General features: G+C 37.1%; 2 protein-coding genes across 6 annotated transcripts; both read left to right on the forward strand.

Annotated features, from left to right (window-relative positions):
- The first annotated feature begins 1,081 nt into the window (after window positions 1-1,081).
- On the forward strand, window positions 1,082-7,594 carry LOC147865214 (splicing factor PWI domain-containing protein). Of its 5 annotated transcripts, none has more exons than XM_087317986.1 (11): window positions 1,082-1,225; window positions 2,273-2,362; window positions 2,510-2,632; window positions 2,808-2,975; window positions 3,189-3,272; window positions 3,603-3,712; window positions 4,970-5,032; window positions 5,823-6,212; window positions 6,279-6,722; window positions 6,815-6,892; window positions 6,985-7,594. In XM_087317986.1, the coding sequence occupies exons 1-11, from the start codon at window positions 1,205-1,207 to the stop codon at window positions 7,439-7,441; spliced, it is 2,028 nt and encodes a 675-aa protein (XP_087174112.1). In that variant the 5' UTR covers window positions 1,082-1,204; the 3' UTR covers window positions 7,442-7,594. The 5 variants fall into 5 exon arrangements, with proteins under 5 accessions (XP_087174112.1, XP_087174113.1, XP_087174114.1 ...); XM_087317987.1 differs by having other exon boundaries at window positions 6,303-6,722; XM_087317988.1 differs by having other exon boundaries at window positions 6,330-6,722.
- Window positions 7,595-9,095: 1,501 nt separating this feature from the next.
- Window positions 9,096-12,756, forward strand: LOC147865215 (putative pentatricopeptide repeat-containing protein At3g01580). Its single transcript, XM_087317989.1, has 2 exons — window positions 9,096-9,274; window positions 9,510-12,756. Exon 2 carries the CDS (start codon window positions 9,558-9,560, stop codon window positions 12,591-12,593), a length of 3,036 nt encoding a protein of 1,011 aa, XP_087174115.1. The 5' UTR covers window positions 9,096-9,274; window positions 9,510-9,557; the 3' UTR covers window positions 12,594-12,756.
- The last annotated feature ends 2,103 nt before the right edge of the window (window positions 12,757-14,859 follow it).

The following is a 14,859-nucleotide window of genomic DNA, read 5'->3' on the forward strand; positions in this document are numbered from 1 at the left end:
GTATGGAATAATGCATCACACATAATTATGTTGATGAGAATATAAATATGTAAAAATACTTATCTTAATGATTCACCCTTGGTGGTTGATATATGAGGTTTATTAGGTTCAAACAAGACTATTTGAAATCATTTTTACATTGTGAAGCAATGCATGATGACACTGCCCAATTATGAGTTAATCTAGCAACAACAACTACAAGATATAACATTCATGCAAGGTCTTTACCTCTACAAACAGAAAAGCAACCATGGGTTGATTGGCATTTTCATTTTTACAAGTGACTACTAATATCTTGCATCTAATGTTCCTCTAACAATGTGATACCTCACACCGAGTAAGTCACCGACCTACCGCCTCTCAGAAGGGCCACCGAATGTTCCTGCAAATTATGGTAAATACCTAGAATATACGCCATTACCCAGAACTTGAATGCTTCGATGGTTATCATCTAAGGTGGAACAAGAATGGAAAGTACATAGCTCAGATCATGGATGCATGTAGATCGTAAAATTGGCTGGCAGTTTGAATTTGCCACTCATAGTGAAGGTCATCATTCAGAGAGTTTTTGACTGGGAGGGGTTCTACATTTGGGATTTGGCTCTAAAGTGACGTGGACTAGTAACAGGTGAGCAAATGATTCTTCTGGCAATTATTTATGTGAGGTAATCTGGGAGAGTATCTATTACATACTTTACTTACTAATGTGGCCTGAGTTTTGTTGAGTGAAAAGCAAGTAGAAAATTCTTTCATGGGTGTAGTGAATGGTGACCAGATAATTGTACTGTCTTAGTATGAACCATACGTTCATTCGCATTCGAGAACGTTTCAATAATTCGAGTATGGTAAAAACCCTCGAAGTATGGTAAACACCATACTTTTGTATTCATTATTTATTATAAGGTAATTTTTTTAAGGTATGAAAATTAAGGTAAAAAGTGTAAAAATATATATAAGAATGTTTTGATCACATACGCATTCGTTTACATTCGTGTAGAAAAAGAATGTTTTGCCAATCCATTCGAGTATATTACATATGTACATATGTAGTGTTTTTTTCACACACATTTCTTCATATAATTTGTGTATGTGTTTTCACTCCCACAGAAAAGAGAGCCCGTGCATCAGATAGGAGAAAGAGAAAGAGAAAGAGAAAAACAGAAGGGAAGACCTACATTTTTCATTGCAATCATCTTTTTTCTCCATGTCAGGAGGTTTCTTCAGGGTAAGGATCTCTCTGATTACTGTCCTGATTTGTCTTGTTTTGTTTCTGTTCTTGAGTTTTTGCTTGTTTTCCTGGAGTTTCTAGTGATTTTCCAGGACTCCTTCTACACAAATCTCTTTCCTTGAGATAATTGATTCACAGAAAATAGCTGCGTGGTGATTTTGACTCAATCCTATGTTTTTTTATGTTTCTTTCTGTCTTTGAATCTTCTTGTTTTCCTAGGGTGTCCTGTGACTTCATAACCTTTCTTGTTTTCCGGGGGGTTTCTTCTTCTTAAAATACTTCGCCTTATCTTGATTTAATGCTGCAACTCTTTTTGTTTTTCTTTGGGTTCCTGTGAATTTCTTGCTTATCTAGGGCTTTTTCGTTGCATATTATTTCCATTATATTCCGTGATTTGCGAAAGGAAAAGCTTTGCCTGGTATCAACTTAACCGTGTAGCTCGTTTTTGCTATTTTCTCACTTGTTTCCGAATCTTCTTGTTCTCTTCCGGTTCTGATGTTCTTATGTTGCTGTGCTTCTTTGGAAAACATTTTCTTGTGCTGAAACTTATGGCTTGACTGAAATCTGGCATTCTTTGTTTTATCTTATTTTGGATACTCTTGTTTTCCTAAATGTTTCTAGGTTTTCTTCTTCATAGATTATTCCTTTACAATCTGTTCTATACATTTTGCAAAGTTTGATAACCTTTTTGAAATTTGGTTGAATCCTCCTTATTTGATAGATTTTACCTGCAGAATCGTTGTTACATATTGTTCTTATGTTTTTTCTTGTGATACTCCATAGTTCCAGCCTCTTCAGGTAGAACTCCATTATTTGTGATTGAGTCCGCATGATGCTCCTCTTGAATTGATAGTTTTGTCCGTGAAATCCTTGTGCTAGATTGTCTGTGAAATCATTTCTACTCTTTCTGAATAATATTGCCTATTTCTTACTGAAAAACCTGCCTGACACGCCTGTGATTATTATTATTTGTTTTGGTTCAATTCTTATGTTTTTTTCCCCCGCAATACTTATCTTCTTTTCTATGCTTTTTGCTGTGGTAAGGGCACGTCTGCCGATCAAGATACGAGGTTTTCTAACAAAGCGGCCAAGCTTCTTAAATCACAGAAATTTGCCCCTGAGCTTGATCAACTGGTAATTAAACAGAATTCCTCTTTTTGGTTTTTAGCTTGAATCATTAGACCAAGATCGTACTGATGATTTCAATAACAATACAATGTTTTTTCTGAATTCTGATTTCAAGGTATTGAAATGAAAAAATGTGAACTTTTTGAATGCAAGGTGGACATGAGCAAAGTTAACATGGATGTCATGAAACCATGGATAGCGACTCGAGTGACACAGCTACTTGGTTTTGAGGATGAAGTCCTCATTAATTTCATATATGAACTTCTAGGGGGGAAGGTAAGCTGTAGAACGCGAAAGTCTATTAGCATCAATCATATTTCTGTATCTTTAATAAACAGACGGGAAACCAGTGCCTCTATAACTACTACTTTTCCTCATTATAACTGGTTAATTTCTTTTATATTCATAGAAACGGAATGCATACGTCCTCATTGAGTGAGTTTCTTTGCAGAATGTTGATGGAAAGCAAATTCAGATACAAATTACTGGATTTATGGAGAAGAATACTGGGAAATTCATGAAAGAGCTTTGGGGTTTATTGACTAGTGCACAGAATAACATTAGTAAGATACCCCAACAATTTTTGGACGAGAAGGCAGAGGAAACAAGACAGAAAAAGGTGGAATTTTAGTTTTCCTGAAACGCAGCATATAGAAAAAAGGGATCATATAATTATTGAATGTTGTCTATAAATGAATAAAAGAATCTTAGAAGGAACAAAAGAGAGAAGGTTGTCTTGTTTGTTATTTCTATATTTACTCATAGTTTTGCTAAGAATTGTCTGGTTTTGTTAAAGGTTCAAGGGTTCATAGGCTGAAAGAATTCTTTACAGGCTGAAGAGCTACGAGTCATTTCAGAGGTGCGGAGGAAGGAAGAGGAGAAAAAAGAAGCAGAACAAGCACGAGCCAAGAATCAGGTACAGTTTGAATCTGTCCTTTCAGGAACTAGTTCTCTTCCTTCAGTTATAATTTCAGAGGAAAAACTCTGAAATATTCGTGTAGTTTTTTTATTTTCTTAATGCTCCCAAGTTTTCATTATTTCCTCAATTGCCGCTGGTTAGCCCATGAAAGAGAGAAAATGGTATTGAGTTGACCATGTGATTGCTCAATAGTGCATATTACTTCATATAGAAATAGTGAAAGGGATTGTTGGGGAAATAAAGAGAACTCTATGGTATGTGAGAGTTTTTCCTTAATTCCTTTCCATTAGATGTTGTGAATAAATGGGGAAATTTATCTTATTGCAGGATGTTTCTTTACTGGTAGCAGAGACTCCTGATACTCATACTGCCAAACGAAGTGGCTCACCTAAAGGCGATAGATCACCATATAATGGTCGTATTGATGCAAGTAATCGGTGAGTTAAGATCATGTTGTTCTGAAAATTTCAGATATTACCATAGGTGTTTAAATACTCACATGCAAATTGTCATTTGGATATTGACTTAAATCATCTTGATGTATGAAGTCAGTGTTATGGTTCTGTTAGTTACACAAAGTTCCAAAGCTCTATTCACAAGGAGCTTATCAGACAAGCTACATTCATTTTACTGAGTTTTCAAAACTGAGATACAGTTTTCTCCTTATTTTGATATTCATTATTACTGTTACGAAATCCAGCAGGGACGCAGGGATGCAGGGACTTTAAAGTTTCCTCACCAGGAACTTATAAATTATATGACTAGATATATATCAATGTTCTCTATGAGGCCAAAACTGCCCATGAGGCCGAATGAGAAATTAGATTTTCATATATATTTATGTTCTCTATGAGGCCAAAATATGTGTACATCTAGATATATATGAATGTTCTCAATGAGGCCAAAATAGCCCATGAAATTGAATGAGAAATTACACCTTAAGATATTCTCATCTTTTAGAACAGCAGACCAGAATAAATATAAGTAAATGAATTAAACTGCCTACGGTATGAGATAATCTTGTTACCTAAACGTTTAACCTTCTGAGCTTAGATGAGACTATTGCATCTCCAACAGGGGCTGATTCCAAGATGGTGTATGTTTTCATATTTTATCTCATCAATTTGCAACTTTAGGACTATAAACATTTCAATTTTATTTTCTTGTTTATACTTTTGATTGTCCATCCTTTCTTTGCTTGTGTTCTGCTGTTGTAAGTGCTTCTAATTGATATCAAGTTACACTTTCAATGTATGAAAATTGAGCTGCAGTGTACAGTTTTTGACGTTATAGAACTCTGGTTAGTTTTAAAGTTCAAATTTAGGGAATTTGTCACAATATTCTAAGTGTATTAGGAAACAATAGGTTTGTGCATACTCAGGGAGTCAGTAGTTCCAGATTTTTAAGTCAGAATCCTTAAGGGAATTAGTGGTTATTGACCTTAGCGTCCTTTGTTATGCTTGTTTAGTTTTCGTTCTTTTGGTGAAGTATCATAATAGTACCTTATCAAGAGAGAAGGTTTCCACCTGATGCTCATGCCTGTGATTTTTTATTTTTGATTGCACTACTTGAACAAATGACAATTCGAAAATTGTGGTTACTTTTAGATGTTTATCATAAATAACTGTGCTTCTTTTATATGTATGATTATGCTTGATGGACTTCTAATTGGTCCATCTTTATGCACTTTCCAGAGCGAAGTTGTCACATTCAAGGTCTAGAAGCAGATCACATCTTTCTTCCAGAAGTGGATCAAGGTATAAAAAGCTGAAACGTATTATTAACTGAGAGTTATGGGGTAGTGTAAACTTAGCTACTGTGAATTATCCCAGTTTTTCCTTTTGAAGTTTGGAGCACACCATCTGAAATTAGGAAAGGCCTTTGGGGGTGCTAGTCTGCAAGATTCTCTGTACTGTGCATCTGCCTTATGTTGCCTAATCTTTTGGTATGTGTATTCATGTATCTCTGGATTTATTTACTGGCACCAGCAAAAAAATGATAGGAGACAGCTTCCCTGCTCGTGCATACTTATGGAACTTAATGGTATATCGTGGCTTCTTTAAGTGAAAAGATAATTCAGGTAGTTGCAACTATAATAGTCATACCTTGCACCTTACATGTGTATATTTGCTTGTCTACAATAATTGGGTATATGGAATCCAATCTATCAACTATAAGTCCACAGATGAAACAAACATTGTTTTATTGCATGTATGTAGGACAAATGTAATGATAGAGATGCATCTAAGGTGTGGGCTTGCTAACCTGAATATGGTTTGATTTCTGGCTGATGCATTTACTGGATCATATGCCTCTCAAGTGATTGCAGCTGCATTTGATGAATGTTTTATTTTGTAACAGGTTTAAACACTTTGGAGTACCTCAGTTGTAGATGTAAAAACACGGATTTCATCTATGTAACATGTTCATCTAGTTTTTTGAATTTTGGAAGCTCTGTAAACATTATAGGTGTAGTGCATACATTCCTGAAAGGACTATGCAATCAAGTTCGAGTAACAAGAACTTTGTTGTTTGTTTCTACTGTAGGTCTCCTCCCCCATTGCGCAAGAGGTATGCATCACGCAGTGTGTCTCACTCACCACCTCGGAATTGGTCGAGGTCTCCACCAAGGAGAAGACGGTCCCCTATTAATTTCCACCATCATCGGTCAAGATCTCCTAGGTCTCCAAGGCGTTCAAATTCCTTAAGAAGGCATCACCATTCACTAACATATGCTCGTTCTCGGTGTGAACACTCCCCCCGAATTGGTTATCGATCAACATCACGAAGAAGGCATTCACCAATCTCATCACATTTTCCGCGTAGAGGTCGATCTCCCATTGCATATTCACCAAGAAGGCACCGGTCGCCCAGCTACCCTCGGTGGAGGAAGTCTCCGGTTCGATCCCCTCTTAGGCACCATCGGAGATCTCCAAGGTATTCTCGTAATTCGCCTCAATGTTATTTTTCTCCACCCCCAAGACATCATGAGGTTGTTGATAGGTCTCCACGAAAGTACACTAATAGGTCACCACAACAAAGGTATGTTGATAGGTCACCACCAGTTCAAAATGTTGATAGGTCACGACAAAGGGATGTTGATAGATCACCTCGAAAACGCCCTAAATCATCACCTCAGCATGGTACCCCATCAACACTATCACCACCCGCTGCTCGCTCACCATCTTATGAAGCTTGTGCAGTGTCATCCTCTCCACGATCTCCGGGGTCTCAATCCCGCTCATATGTTCATCCCTCTCCTCAAAGACATGTTTTAAATAGGTCATTGTCTCCAGTGCAACAATGCAAGCAGCATTACTCAGTCGATTCTCCCTCTCCAATTGAACAGGAAAGATTAGAGCATCTTGAGAGGCAAGAAAGAAAACACTCTTCATATTCTCCATCTGCCCGACAATGCTCTCCTTGTTCTGGTGCACAGAGGAGAAGGTTAAGCACATTCATCACTTATTTGTTATATCACAAGTTGAGAAACTATTTTTTCTATAATCTTATGGTCAATGTTTTCTTTCTACCTGCAGTAGGACTCCTTCAATGCAGACAGAGAAGGATAGAATCGATCTTGATGCAAGAATTGGAACTCAGAGAACAATTGGAAGGTGTCTTGCTTTGTGATCCGATTTTTGTGATGGGAGTGCTTTTTGAAGACCTAGCTATATGCATCTGATTTTAATTATTACTTATCCAACAGGTCTAGAAGAGCTCATTCTCAATCAAGTGATAGCAGGGAGGTTTCTGTTCATGAGGAACCTAATTTTGATACTAGTTTTGCGACCAGACAAAAGAGAAAAAATGATCCCATTCAGAAGTCTTCCGATAATGAGGATCACCCTGTAAGAAACAGGAAGGAAGGAGAAGATAAGAAAGCAGCCAAGAAACGCCATAAAGAGGAACAGAGGATGCGGAAAAAGGAAAAGAGAAGAAAGAGGGAAGAGAGGCATAGGCGGAAGGAAGAAAAACGAGGCAGCAAAATCTCATCCAAGGAGATAGCATCTGTTACTCCACCAGATATGGGGGAGAAAATGAGAAGTGAAGAGTTTGATAGTGCTTCAGAACATCGCATAGAAGAGGAGCAGAGGAGAATAGAAGAGGAACTCAGAAGAAAAGCACTCGAATCATTGAGGACCAGAAAGATGATTAGTTCATAATATAATGGGTAGGGTTTTTAGTATATACATTTCTCTTACTTGAGGGTTGGATCGTATAATCAAGAACAACATGTTTGATTGAAGATGGGCACATCCTAGTTTTGCTATTTGAATCAATATTATCTGATGTTTGAACTTCGCTTTGATTCTTCACATTGATGGGCATTTTGATTCAATGACTTAACTACTGCTTTATCTGGAGCGTTATAAAGATTAGGATTGATGGGTGGTTGATCTTTCAAATGTTTTGATGTAGCATCATCTGTTCTATTTCAGCCGAGGAATGTAATTTAAGTGTGATTAACCTCTAATAGCTTTTGTGTTTTCCTATTTAATTTTATTTCCTTGAATACTGGTTTTTGTAATTCCCACCAATGCCTTTTGTCAATATCTAAAAACTTGTCGAAATTGCATGCATTGTTTTCTCTGTTGGGGGTTGATGAAGGGCATTACAAGAAATGATAAAAACTGAGAGGCATTTGCACTACGAGTTAATGAAAAGCTAGGGGCATTTGTGTTTGGTTCTAACAGAGGAAAAATGTATAACATTTGGTTTTAAATTATTAGACAAATGTAATGATTTTGTAATGTTCTCTTCACAAGTCAATAATGTGTGGCCACATCTCACAGCATGAATGATGAAATTGATTATTGATGGTGTCTTCAGTTCTCGCCCTTTTATTAAGCGTCAAATTAAGTCATTCTTGGGCTTGAATGTTCTGGATTAGCAAGTATTCTTGAGCAATGTGTTAACATCTCTGCTATCAAGGCAGATGATCTAACACAACTCAGCTTTAGATAATCTTTTCCGATTCTCAAAGAGTTGGATTAGGTTATTTTTAGGGATGATTGATTGAGGTTGAATTCACACTCATCCACCAAATAGCAAGGGCTATCATCATCAAGTGTACCATGTTCATTTCTGGTGAGAGAGAAGGGAAAAGCATATGATGGATAAGCAAACATACTTTACACAAGTTGTTAAAACTGTTATTATCAATGCAGATGATAAAAAAAACTAGCTTTTTATATCATGTAAGGAACAAATAGGTAGAATATTGTGATGCATTACTTCTCTATTCTGAAAATGATAAAAGAATAAGACATAACCCACACACACCAAGTCATCATGTTCTAGGTGTTCATGTGGGCCTTTGCTTGTTTCATGAATAAAAAATCCACACTGAAAATGCGGTAACGGCGAACAATAGTTCTCCTTGAGCACAACTACGAGACTTTGAACATTTCTTCACTTATTCATATCAACTAAGAAAATCAACTACAGAAACCTAGAATTCAGAAGATATCATAACTTGAAACATCAAATCTTCTGTTGTTAGCAAGAGCAAAATGCTTGACTTTACCCGGTGGAAAGAAGAAGCTTGCCCATACACTTTGTTTGGACTTAAGCATCATTCCTTTTTCACAACAATTACTATAATGCACGCACTCTACGAATGCATATTGTATAGATTGAAACTAATGAATAAGGCTGCACAATGCACTCATTTTTTTGGTGTCTAAATGGAAAATGCTCGAACAAGGCAGCGTTAACCATTCACTCGCTTTGCTTCTGGGCGCAATTTCTGTTAAGCATTAGGATGAGCCATAATGACAATAGTTGTATAGGAGTAAAGTGAATTTGACCACGTAACACCTCCGAACCCAACACCCAACCTTTAATATATCATGTGTTCAGGTTTACAAAATGTGATGAAATGTATGCAGAATGTTGCTTGACACCATGTTTTGATCAGGAGTTTATAACCCAACCAATTGTTGTTTACTTTCTCAAGATGAATGCGCTCATGAAGGAATACCATTCAGATTCAGGTTTGATTTTTGGGAGTACAAAAGCATATCTTTTCTTTACTTTCTCCAAGAGATGCAAAAAACATTTCCTAATATCTGGTATGTATATGTGTATTTGCACGCGCTTGGGTTTTCTTTGTCAAAAATGGATGTGGATTTACTTGCCAATCAGATTTATGTTTGATTTGTGGGAGTTAAAACATATGCATTCTTTATTTGCCCTAATAGATGCGAAAATATGGTCTTTGATGTTAAGATTGCATGGATTTCCATGCCCAATTGAAGGATTCTCTTAAATTCTAAGATGTGGGGAGAAAATGTGAAATATATTCCGAGATGGGTGAAAAGATTTTTCTTCTTCTTGGCATCACATTCGTTGTTATGTTTACCAACTGTGGTTTCTCTTAAGAAAGCTCAAGAAGTATTTGACAATCTCCCAAACCGAACTGTTATGTCATGGAACACACTGATTGCAAGGTATGCAAAACATGACCTCAGTGAAAAAGCATTGGATTGTTTTGAACAAATGAAACTAGAGGGTGTAACTCCGGATGCTATCACATTCACTTGTAGCCTGAAAGCATGTGGCATCATTCAAGATTTAAGTAAGGGTATTGAAATCCATGGTGAGATTGTGAGAAAGCGATTGTTGAAATCAGACCCTGTCCTTGGTTCTGCATTAGTTGATATGTATGGGAAAGCGGGGTTGCTTCAAAAATCGCTTGAAATATTCGATCAACTTCCATCATCACGAACTGTAGGCTCTTGGAATGCAATAATTGCAGCTTATACCAGAGAAGGACGCGGTAAAGAGGCTCTAAGCTTCTTCATACAGATGAAACTGGAGGGCGTCCTTCCGAATAGCATAACTTGTATTTGCATTTTGAGTGCTTGTTGCGACATTGGATCCATAGAGATGGGAAGAAAAATACATTCAATAATAAAGACAGGTTGGCCTATTGAAGAAAGTGCTGTGATAAGCAGTGCCTTAATTGGTATATATTCACAATTTGGGTTGCTTGAGCAAGTAGAGGATTTATTCAACGAGGCTCCATCACGGAATGTTGACTTATGGAATGCATTGATATCATGTTATGCCAAGCATGAGCTTTCAAAAAAAGTATTAGAGGGTTTGAAACAGATGCAAGTTGAAGGGGTATTCCCAGATGCTATTACATATGCATGTAGCTTGAAAACATGTGGCAATATTGGAGCTTTAGGTAAGGGAAGGGAATTGCATGCTGAAATGGTTGCTCAACATTTTTATGGAAGAGATCTTATGGTAGGAAATGCATTAATCCATATGTATGGTAAATGTGGATTTCTTGTAGAAGCACATAAAGCATTCAACAATATGCTAGAAAAGAATATAATCTCATGGAATACTCTAATGGCAGGATATGTAAAGCATAATTACTATGGCGAAGCTCTATCTTTTTTTGAGAAAATGGAATGTAAGGGTGTTTTACCAGATGCTGTTACATTTGCCTGCATTTTGAAAGCATGTAATGGCATTGGAGCAATTGGCAAAGGCATAGAGATACATCATGAAGCTGAAAGAAAAGGTTTTTTAGAAAGGGATCTCGTTCTTGGGAATACATTGATAGATATGTATGCTAAACATGGGTTTCTTACAGAAGCACAAGGAGTGTTTGACAAGCTTCCAAAACAGGATACAATATCTTGGATCACACTGATGGTGGGTTATTTAAAGTTTGATCAGCACAAGAAAGCATTGAATTGTTTTGAACAAATGCAACTTCATGGTACATATCCAGATGCTATCACCTTTGCTTATGGCTTGAAAGCTTGTGGTAACATCAGAGCTATAGAGAAAGGAAGACAAACACATGGCGAAGTAGTCATGAGAGGATTACTAGAAACTGATTTAATTGTTGGGATAGCGTTAGTTGATATGTATTCAAAGTGGGGTTGTCTTGAGACAGTGAAAACTCTTTCCGAAAAACTTCAAACTCAAGATGTGGCTTCATGGAATGCTATGATTGCCACATACGCAAAGCATGAGCAGGGTGAGAAAGCTCTCAACTATTTAAAGCAGATGCAAAATGAAGGATTTTCTCCAAATGCCATTACATTTGCATGTAGCTTGAAAGCATGCGCTAATCTTGGGGATACAGTTAAGGGAAGAGAGATACATGCAGATGTAGAGAGAAGAGGATTGTTAGAAAGAAGTCTTGTTGTTGGTAATGCGTTGGTTGATATGTATGCTAAATGTGGTCATCTTGTAAAAGCACAAGAGGCATTTGATAAGCTTCCAAGACGAGATGTAGTCTCGTGGAATACACTTATTGCAAGCCATGTGAAGTATGGATTCAATTTGGAAGCACTTGATCATTTTAAGGAAATGCAAAAAGAGGGGCTTTCACCCGACGCTGTCACATTTGTTTGTAGCTTGAAAGCTTGTGGTAACATTGGAGCTATTGTGAAGGGTATAGAATTACATAATGACATTGAGGAAGCCGGATTGTTAAATAATGTTTGCATTGGTGTAGCGTTGGTTGAGATGTATGCAAAATATGGGTTGCGTGAAAAAGCTCAGGCAGTGTTTGATCAGCTTCCAAATAAAAATGTGATTGCATGGAATACGCTGATGTCAGGTTTGTGGAACAATCAGGAGGCAGTGTTGGGCTGTTTTGATGAGATGCAACAAGAAGGCATTTGTCCAGATGCTGTTACATATGTTTTCGTCTTGAAAGCTTGTGGGGACATAGGTTTAATAGAAAAGGGTAGGAAAATACACAGAGAAATCGAAAAGCAAGGCTGGTTGGAGAAAGAGACTGCAATTGGAAATACTTTGATAGATATGTATGCAAAACTTGGTTGTATTAACCAAGCGAGTGAAGCGCTTGAAAAACATCAAAAGCGAGATCTAGTTTCGTGGAATGCATTGATTTCAGGCTATGCTCAATTAGGAGAAGCTACACATGCCATTGTTCTCTTTCAAAGATTGATGAGTGAAGGAAACAAGCCAGATTCAATCACATTGGTTAACATTCTGAATGCATGTAGTCATGCTGGCCTAATGGATGAGGCACATGTATTTTTTACTACCATGAATAATGATTATGACATTATTCCAACTCTTGAGCACTATACTTGCATGATTGATCTCCTTGGTCGTTCGGGACAAATAGAAATGGCATTAACTATGGCATTTCGGCTTCCCATTCTTCCAAATGCTCTCATCTGGTGTACTACATTGGCTGCTTGTCGAAAATGGGGCAATGCTATGCTGGCAAGCTATGCATTTGAACAAGTGATGCAACTGAATGAAAGGAATGTTGCTGCATATTTCATTATGTATAACACAAGTGGATAGTTTCAAACTATGTGACGATTGGGTCTTTGCCCTGACTTAATTTTACTTCTAACACGATCAATATGTGGTTATATGAGTGCTTGTAACATACCACCAAATGCCACGTAAGGAGCAACATCTGGAGTTACTTTTTTGTAGATGTACCAATGTCTTGTGAAAGACCGAAATGGCATATGAGATATTGCTGCTGAAAATATTGTCTCTTCTATGAGAACAATTAAAGAAAGGAAGAAAACTCTATGAAAGTGTTTTAAGAGGCCAAATTGACCTATAAAACCAAACAAGAGATCATAGTTAGCGATGTTTTCTCGTCTTAGAGAATAAACCAAAATAAATATAACTAAACATAGGGTACTCAAAGAGTCTAGATATCTAAGAGCTTAAGGCTCTGAACTTAGATAGGGTGAGACTTTTGCCTTGAAAAATTTATAAAGATGGCCACTCTAAGATGAAGAGATTTCTCAAGTGAGGGAAGCAATTTCAATGTTAGGTGATAATGGCCTTTATTTGTTGACGGCAATGGTGGCAAGGCTGTGGCCTAGATGGTTCCTAATAGGAGATAGAGATTTCATGTGCGTGGCTAGACTCGCCAATATATAGTGTTGATGTCACCCATTGGGGGTGGGGGAGTGATGGCATGTTGTTGAAGGTGCACAAAGAACACAAAGCTGATATAGTGGCATATGGAGTGTGGAAATGCTCGAATCCAAATCGAGTGAGTATACTATTAATGATTACTTGTTGTCATCTAATCCCTTCGAAAATATAACTAAATTCTTAGAAGAAATAGAAGAGGTGTGATATCAATTCTTCATGCCATTTGTTTTAAACTAGCCCAAGTACTACTTCTACTTGCTTGAAAGGTGTGGACCGTGGAGTCACAAGACCTTAATTTACTGTCCTCAAAAAACAGTTTTGAGTCCCTTATTGTGTAAGAGTGTGATCATTCCCAAGATAGTAGTGGTACAAACTCAATGAAACCTAGACGTACTAAGCTTAACTTGTGGCACATAAACTTTGCTAGCTTGATTTGACGAAATGGAACTAGTAATGGGAACTATTCTAAAAATCTTGGATTGTCCAACCAAACAACTTTGAGCTTGCTTACCATACTCATTTCACAAATCTTCTAGCTAGTTCAAATGGTCAAATTTATTCCCATGGGTCAAGCTTCTTGACTTTGTAGGCTTACTAGAACTAATCACAGAGATGAAAAACATGATTAATATGGGAAGTTACTTGGGTCACTTGACATCTTGGTCTATGTGGAATTAGACCACCACAATACAAATAATAATGGTTTGGTTGATGTCGTTGCTTCTCAACATTCGAAAATAGGCCTCGATGGCATGTTGCCTAAATCTCCATTGAAGTGGGCTTGTGAATCAAAATAAGTGTTATTGTTTACAGATTTGTCAAAGTTGATGCTACTATGATGAAAGCATATGTGTGGTTTGATCTAGGATATAACAATTTTTGGCGTTGAAAATGTTGCTCAAATAAGCTATTACTAGATCACACACTACCTCAATAAGAGATTTGGAAGTTCATGAAAGGTTTGAGGCGAATCCTTCAAATTGTTGCCATGACTTGACAAAATTGATGCATTAATGCTTTAGCATCCATAGAATATCACATGAAAGAAGGCACATTTTACTACATACTCATACGCAAGGTGATATCCTTGTCATAATATTTGAATCTTATTTATCATGATCCTTACACTGTCTATACCTTTGAAGTTGGCTCGAGATTCCTTGATACAAGTATCAAAATATTCTAAAAATGGTGGCCTCACCTCAAGCTATGTGCAAATTGAGATAGTGGCATGCCTTTTTAAAAGCTTTCCGAAAAATCCAACTTTAGCTAGGTTGGCCGAGTATCAGTTAGGATGCATTTGACTCAATTCAAGAATCCTTTGAACTAAGACCGCATACCATTGATATTCAATGGAAGAATGATATGCTATTCCTTGAGGAAGTTTTGTATTTTCAATGCTTGTTGTCACGAAGAGAATAGCGTTGTTTCTAGTTGGCGGATTCGTTAAGAAGTAACCATATACTCACATGTGGCAAATCTTTGAGCAACCTTTGATTCTATTACTACGGTGACACAAGCTTGGTCATGAGGCAATTAATGATCTAACAAGACACACATGAAATCTTGCTTGCTGACAAACTCCATAACTACGAGTATAACAAAATAGGATTGTTTGGAAAGAAGGAGAACAAGAAGGAGAGGAATTCTTTGTAGCCCCTTTAGGCAT

Source organism: Azolla caroliniana, unplaced genomic scaffold (assembly GCF_043228905.1).
Source record: "Azolla caroliniana isolate FFs.n. ecotype wild unplaced genomic scaffold, voAzoCaro1.0.p SCAF_4, whole genome shotgun sequence".
NCBI classification, from domain to species: domain Eukaryota; kingdom Viridiplantae; phylum Streptophyta; class Polypodiopsida; order Salviniales; family Salviniaceae; genus Azolla; species Azolla caroliniana.

Excerpts from the sequence above, each read along its gene's own strand:
- LOC147865214 (XM_087317984.1), top strand. The coding sequence starts at position 1,205 with ATGTCAGGAGGTTTCTTCAGG. Across the intron at positions 5,033-5,822 it reads TCTTCCAGAAGTGGATCAAG|GTCTCCTCCCCCATTGCGCA; the intron begins GTATAAAAAGCT and ends TTTCTACTGTAG. Across the intron at positions 6,893-6,984 it reads ACTCAGAGAACAATTGGAAG|GTCTAGAAGAGCTCATTCTC; the intron begins GTGTCTTGCTTT and ends CTTATCCAACAG.
- LOC147865215 (XM_087317989.1), top strand. The coding sequence starts at position 9,558 with ATGTGGGGAGAAAATGTGAAATATATTCCGAGATGGGTGAAAAGATTT.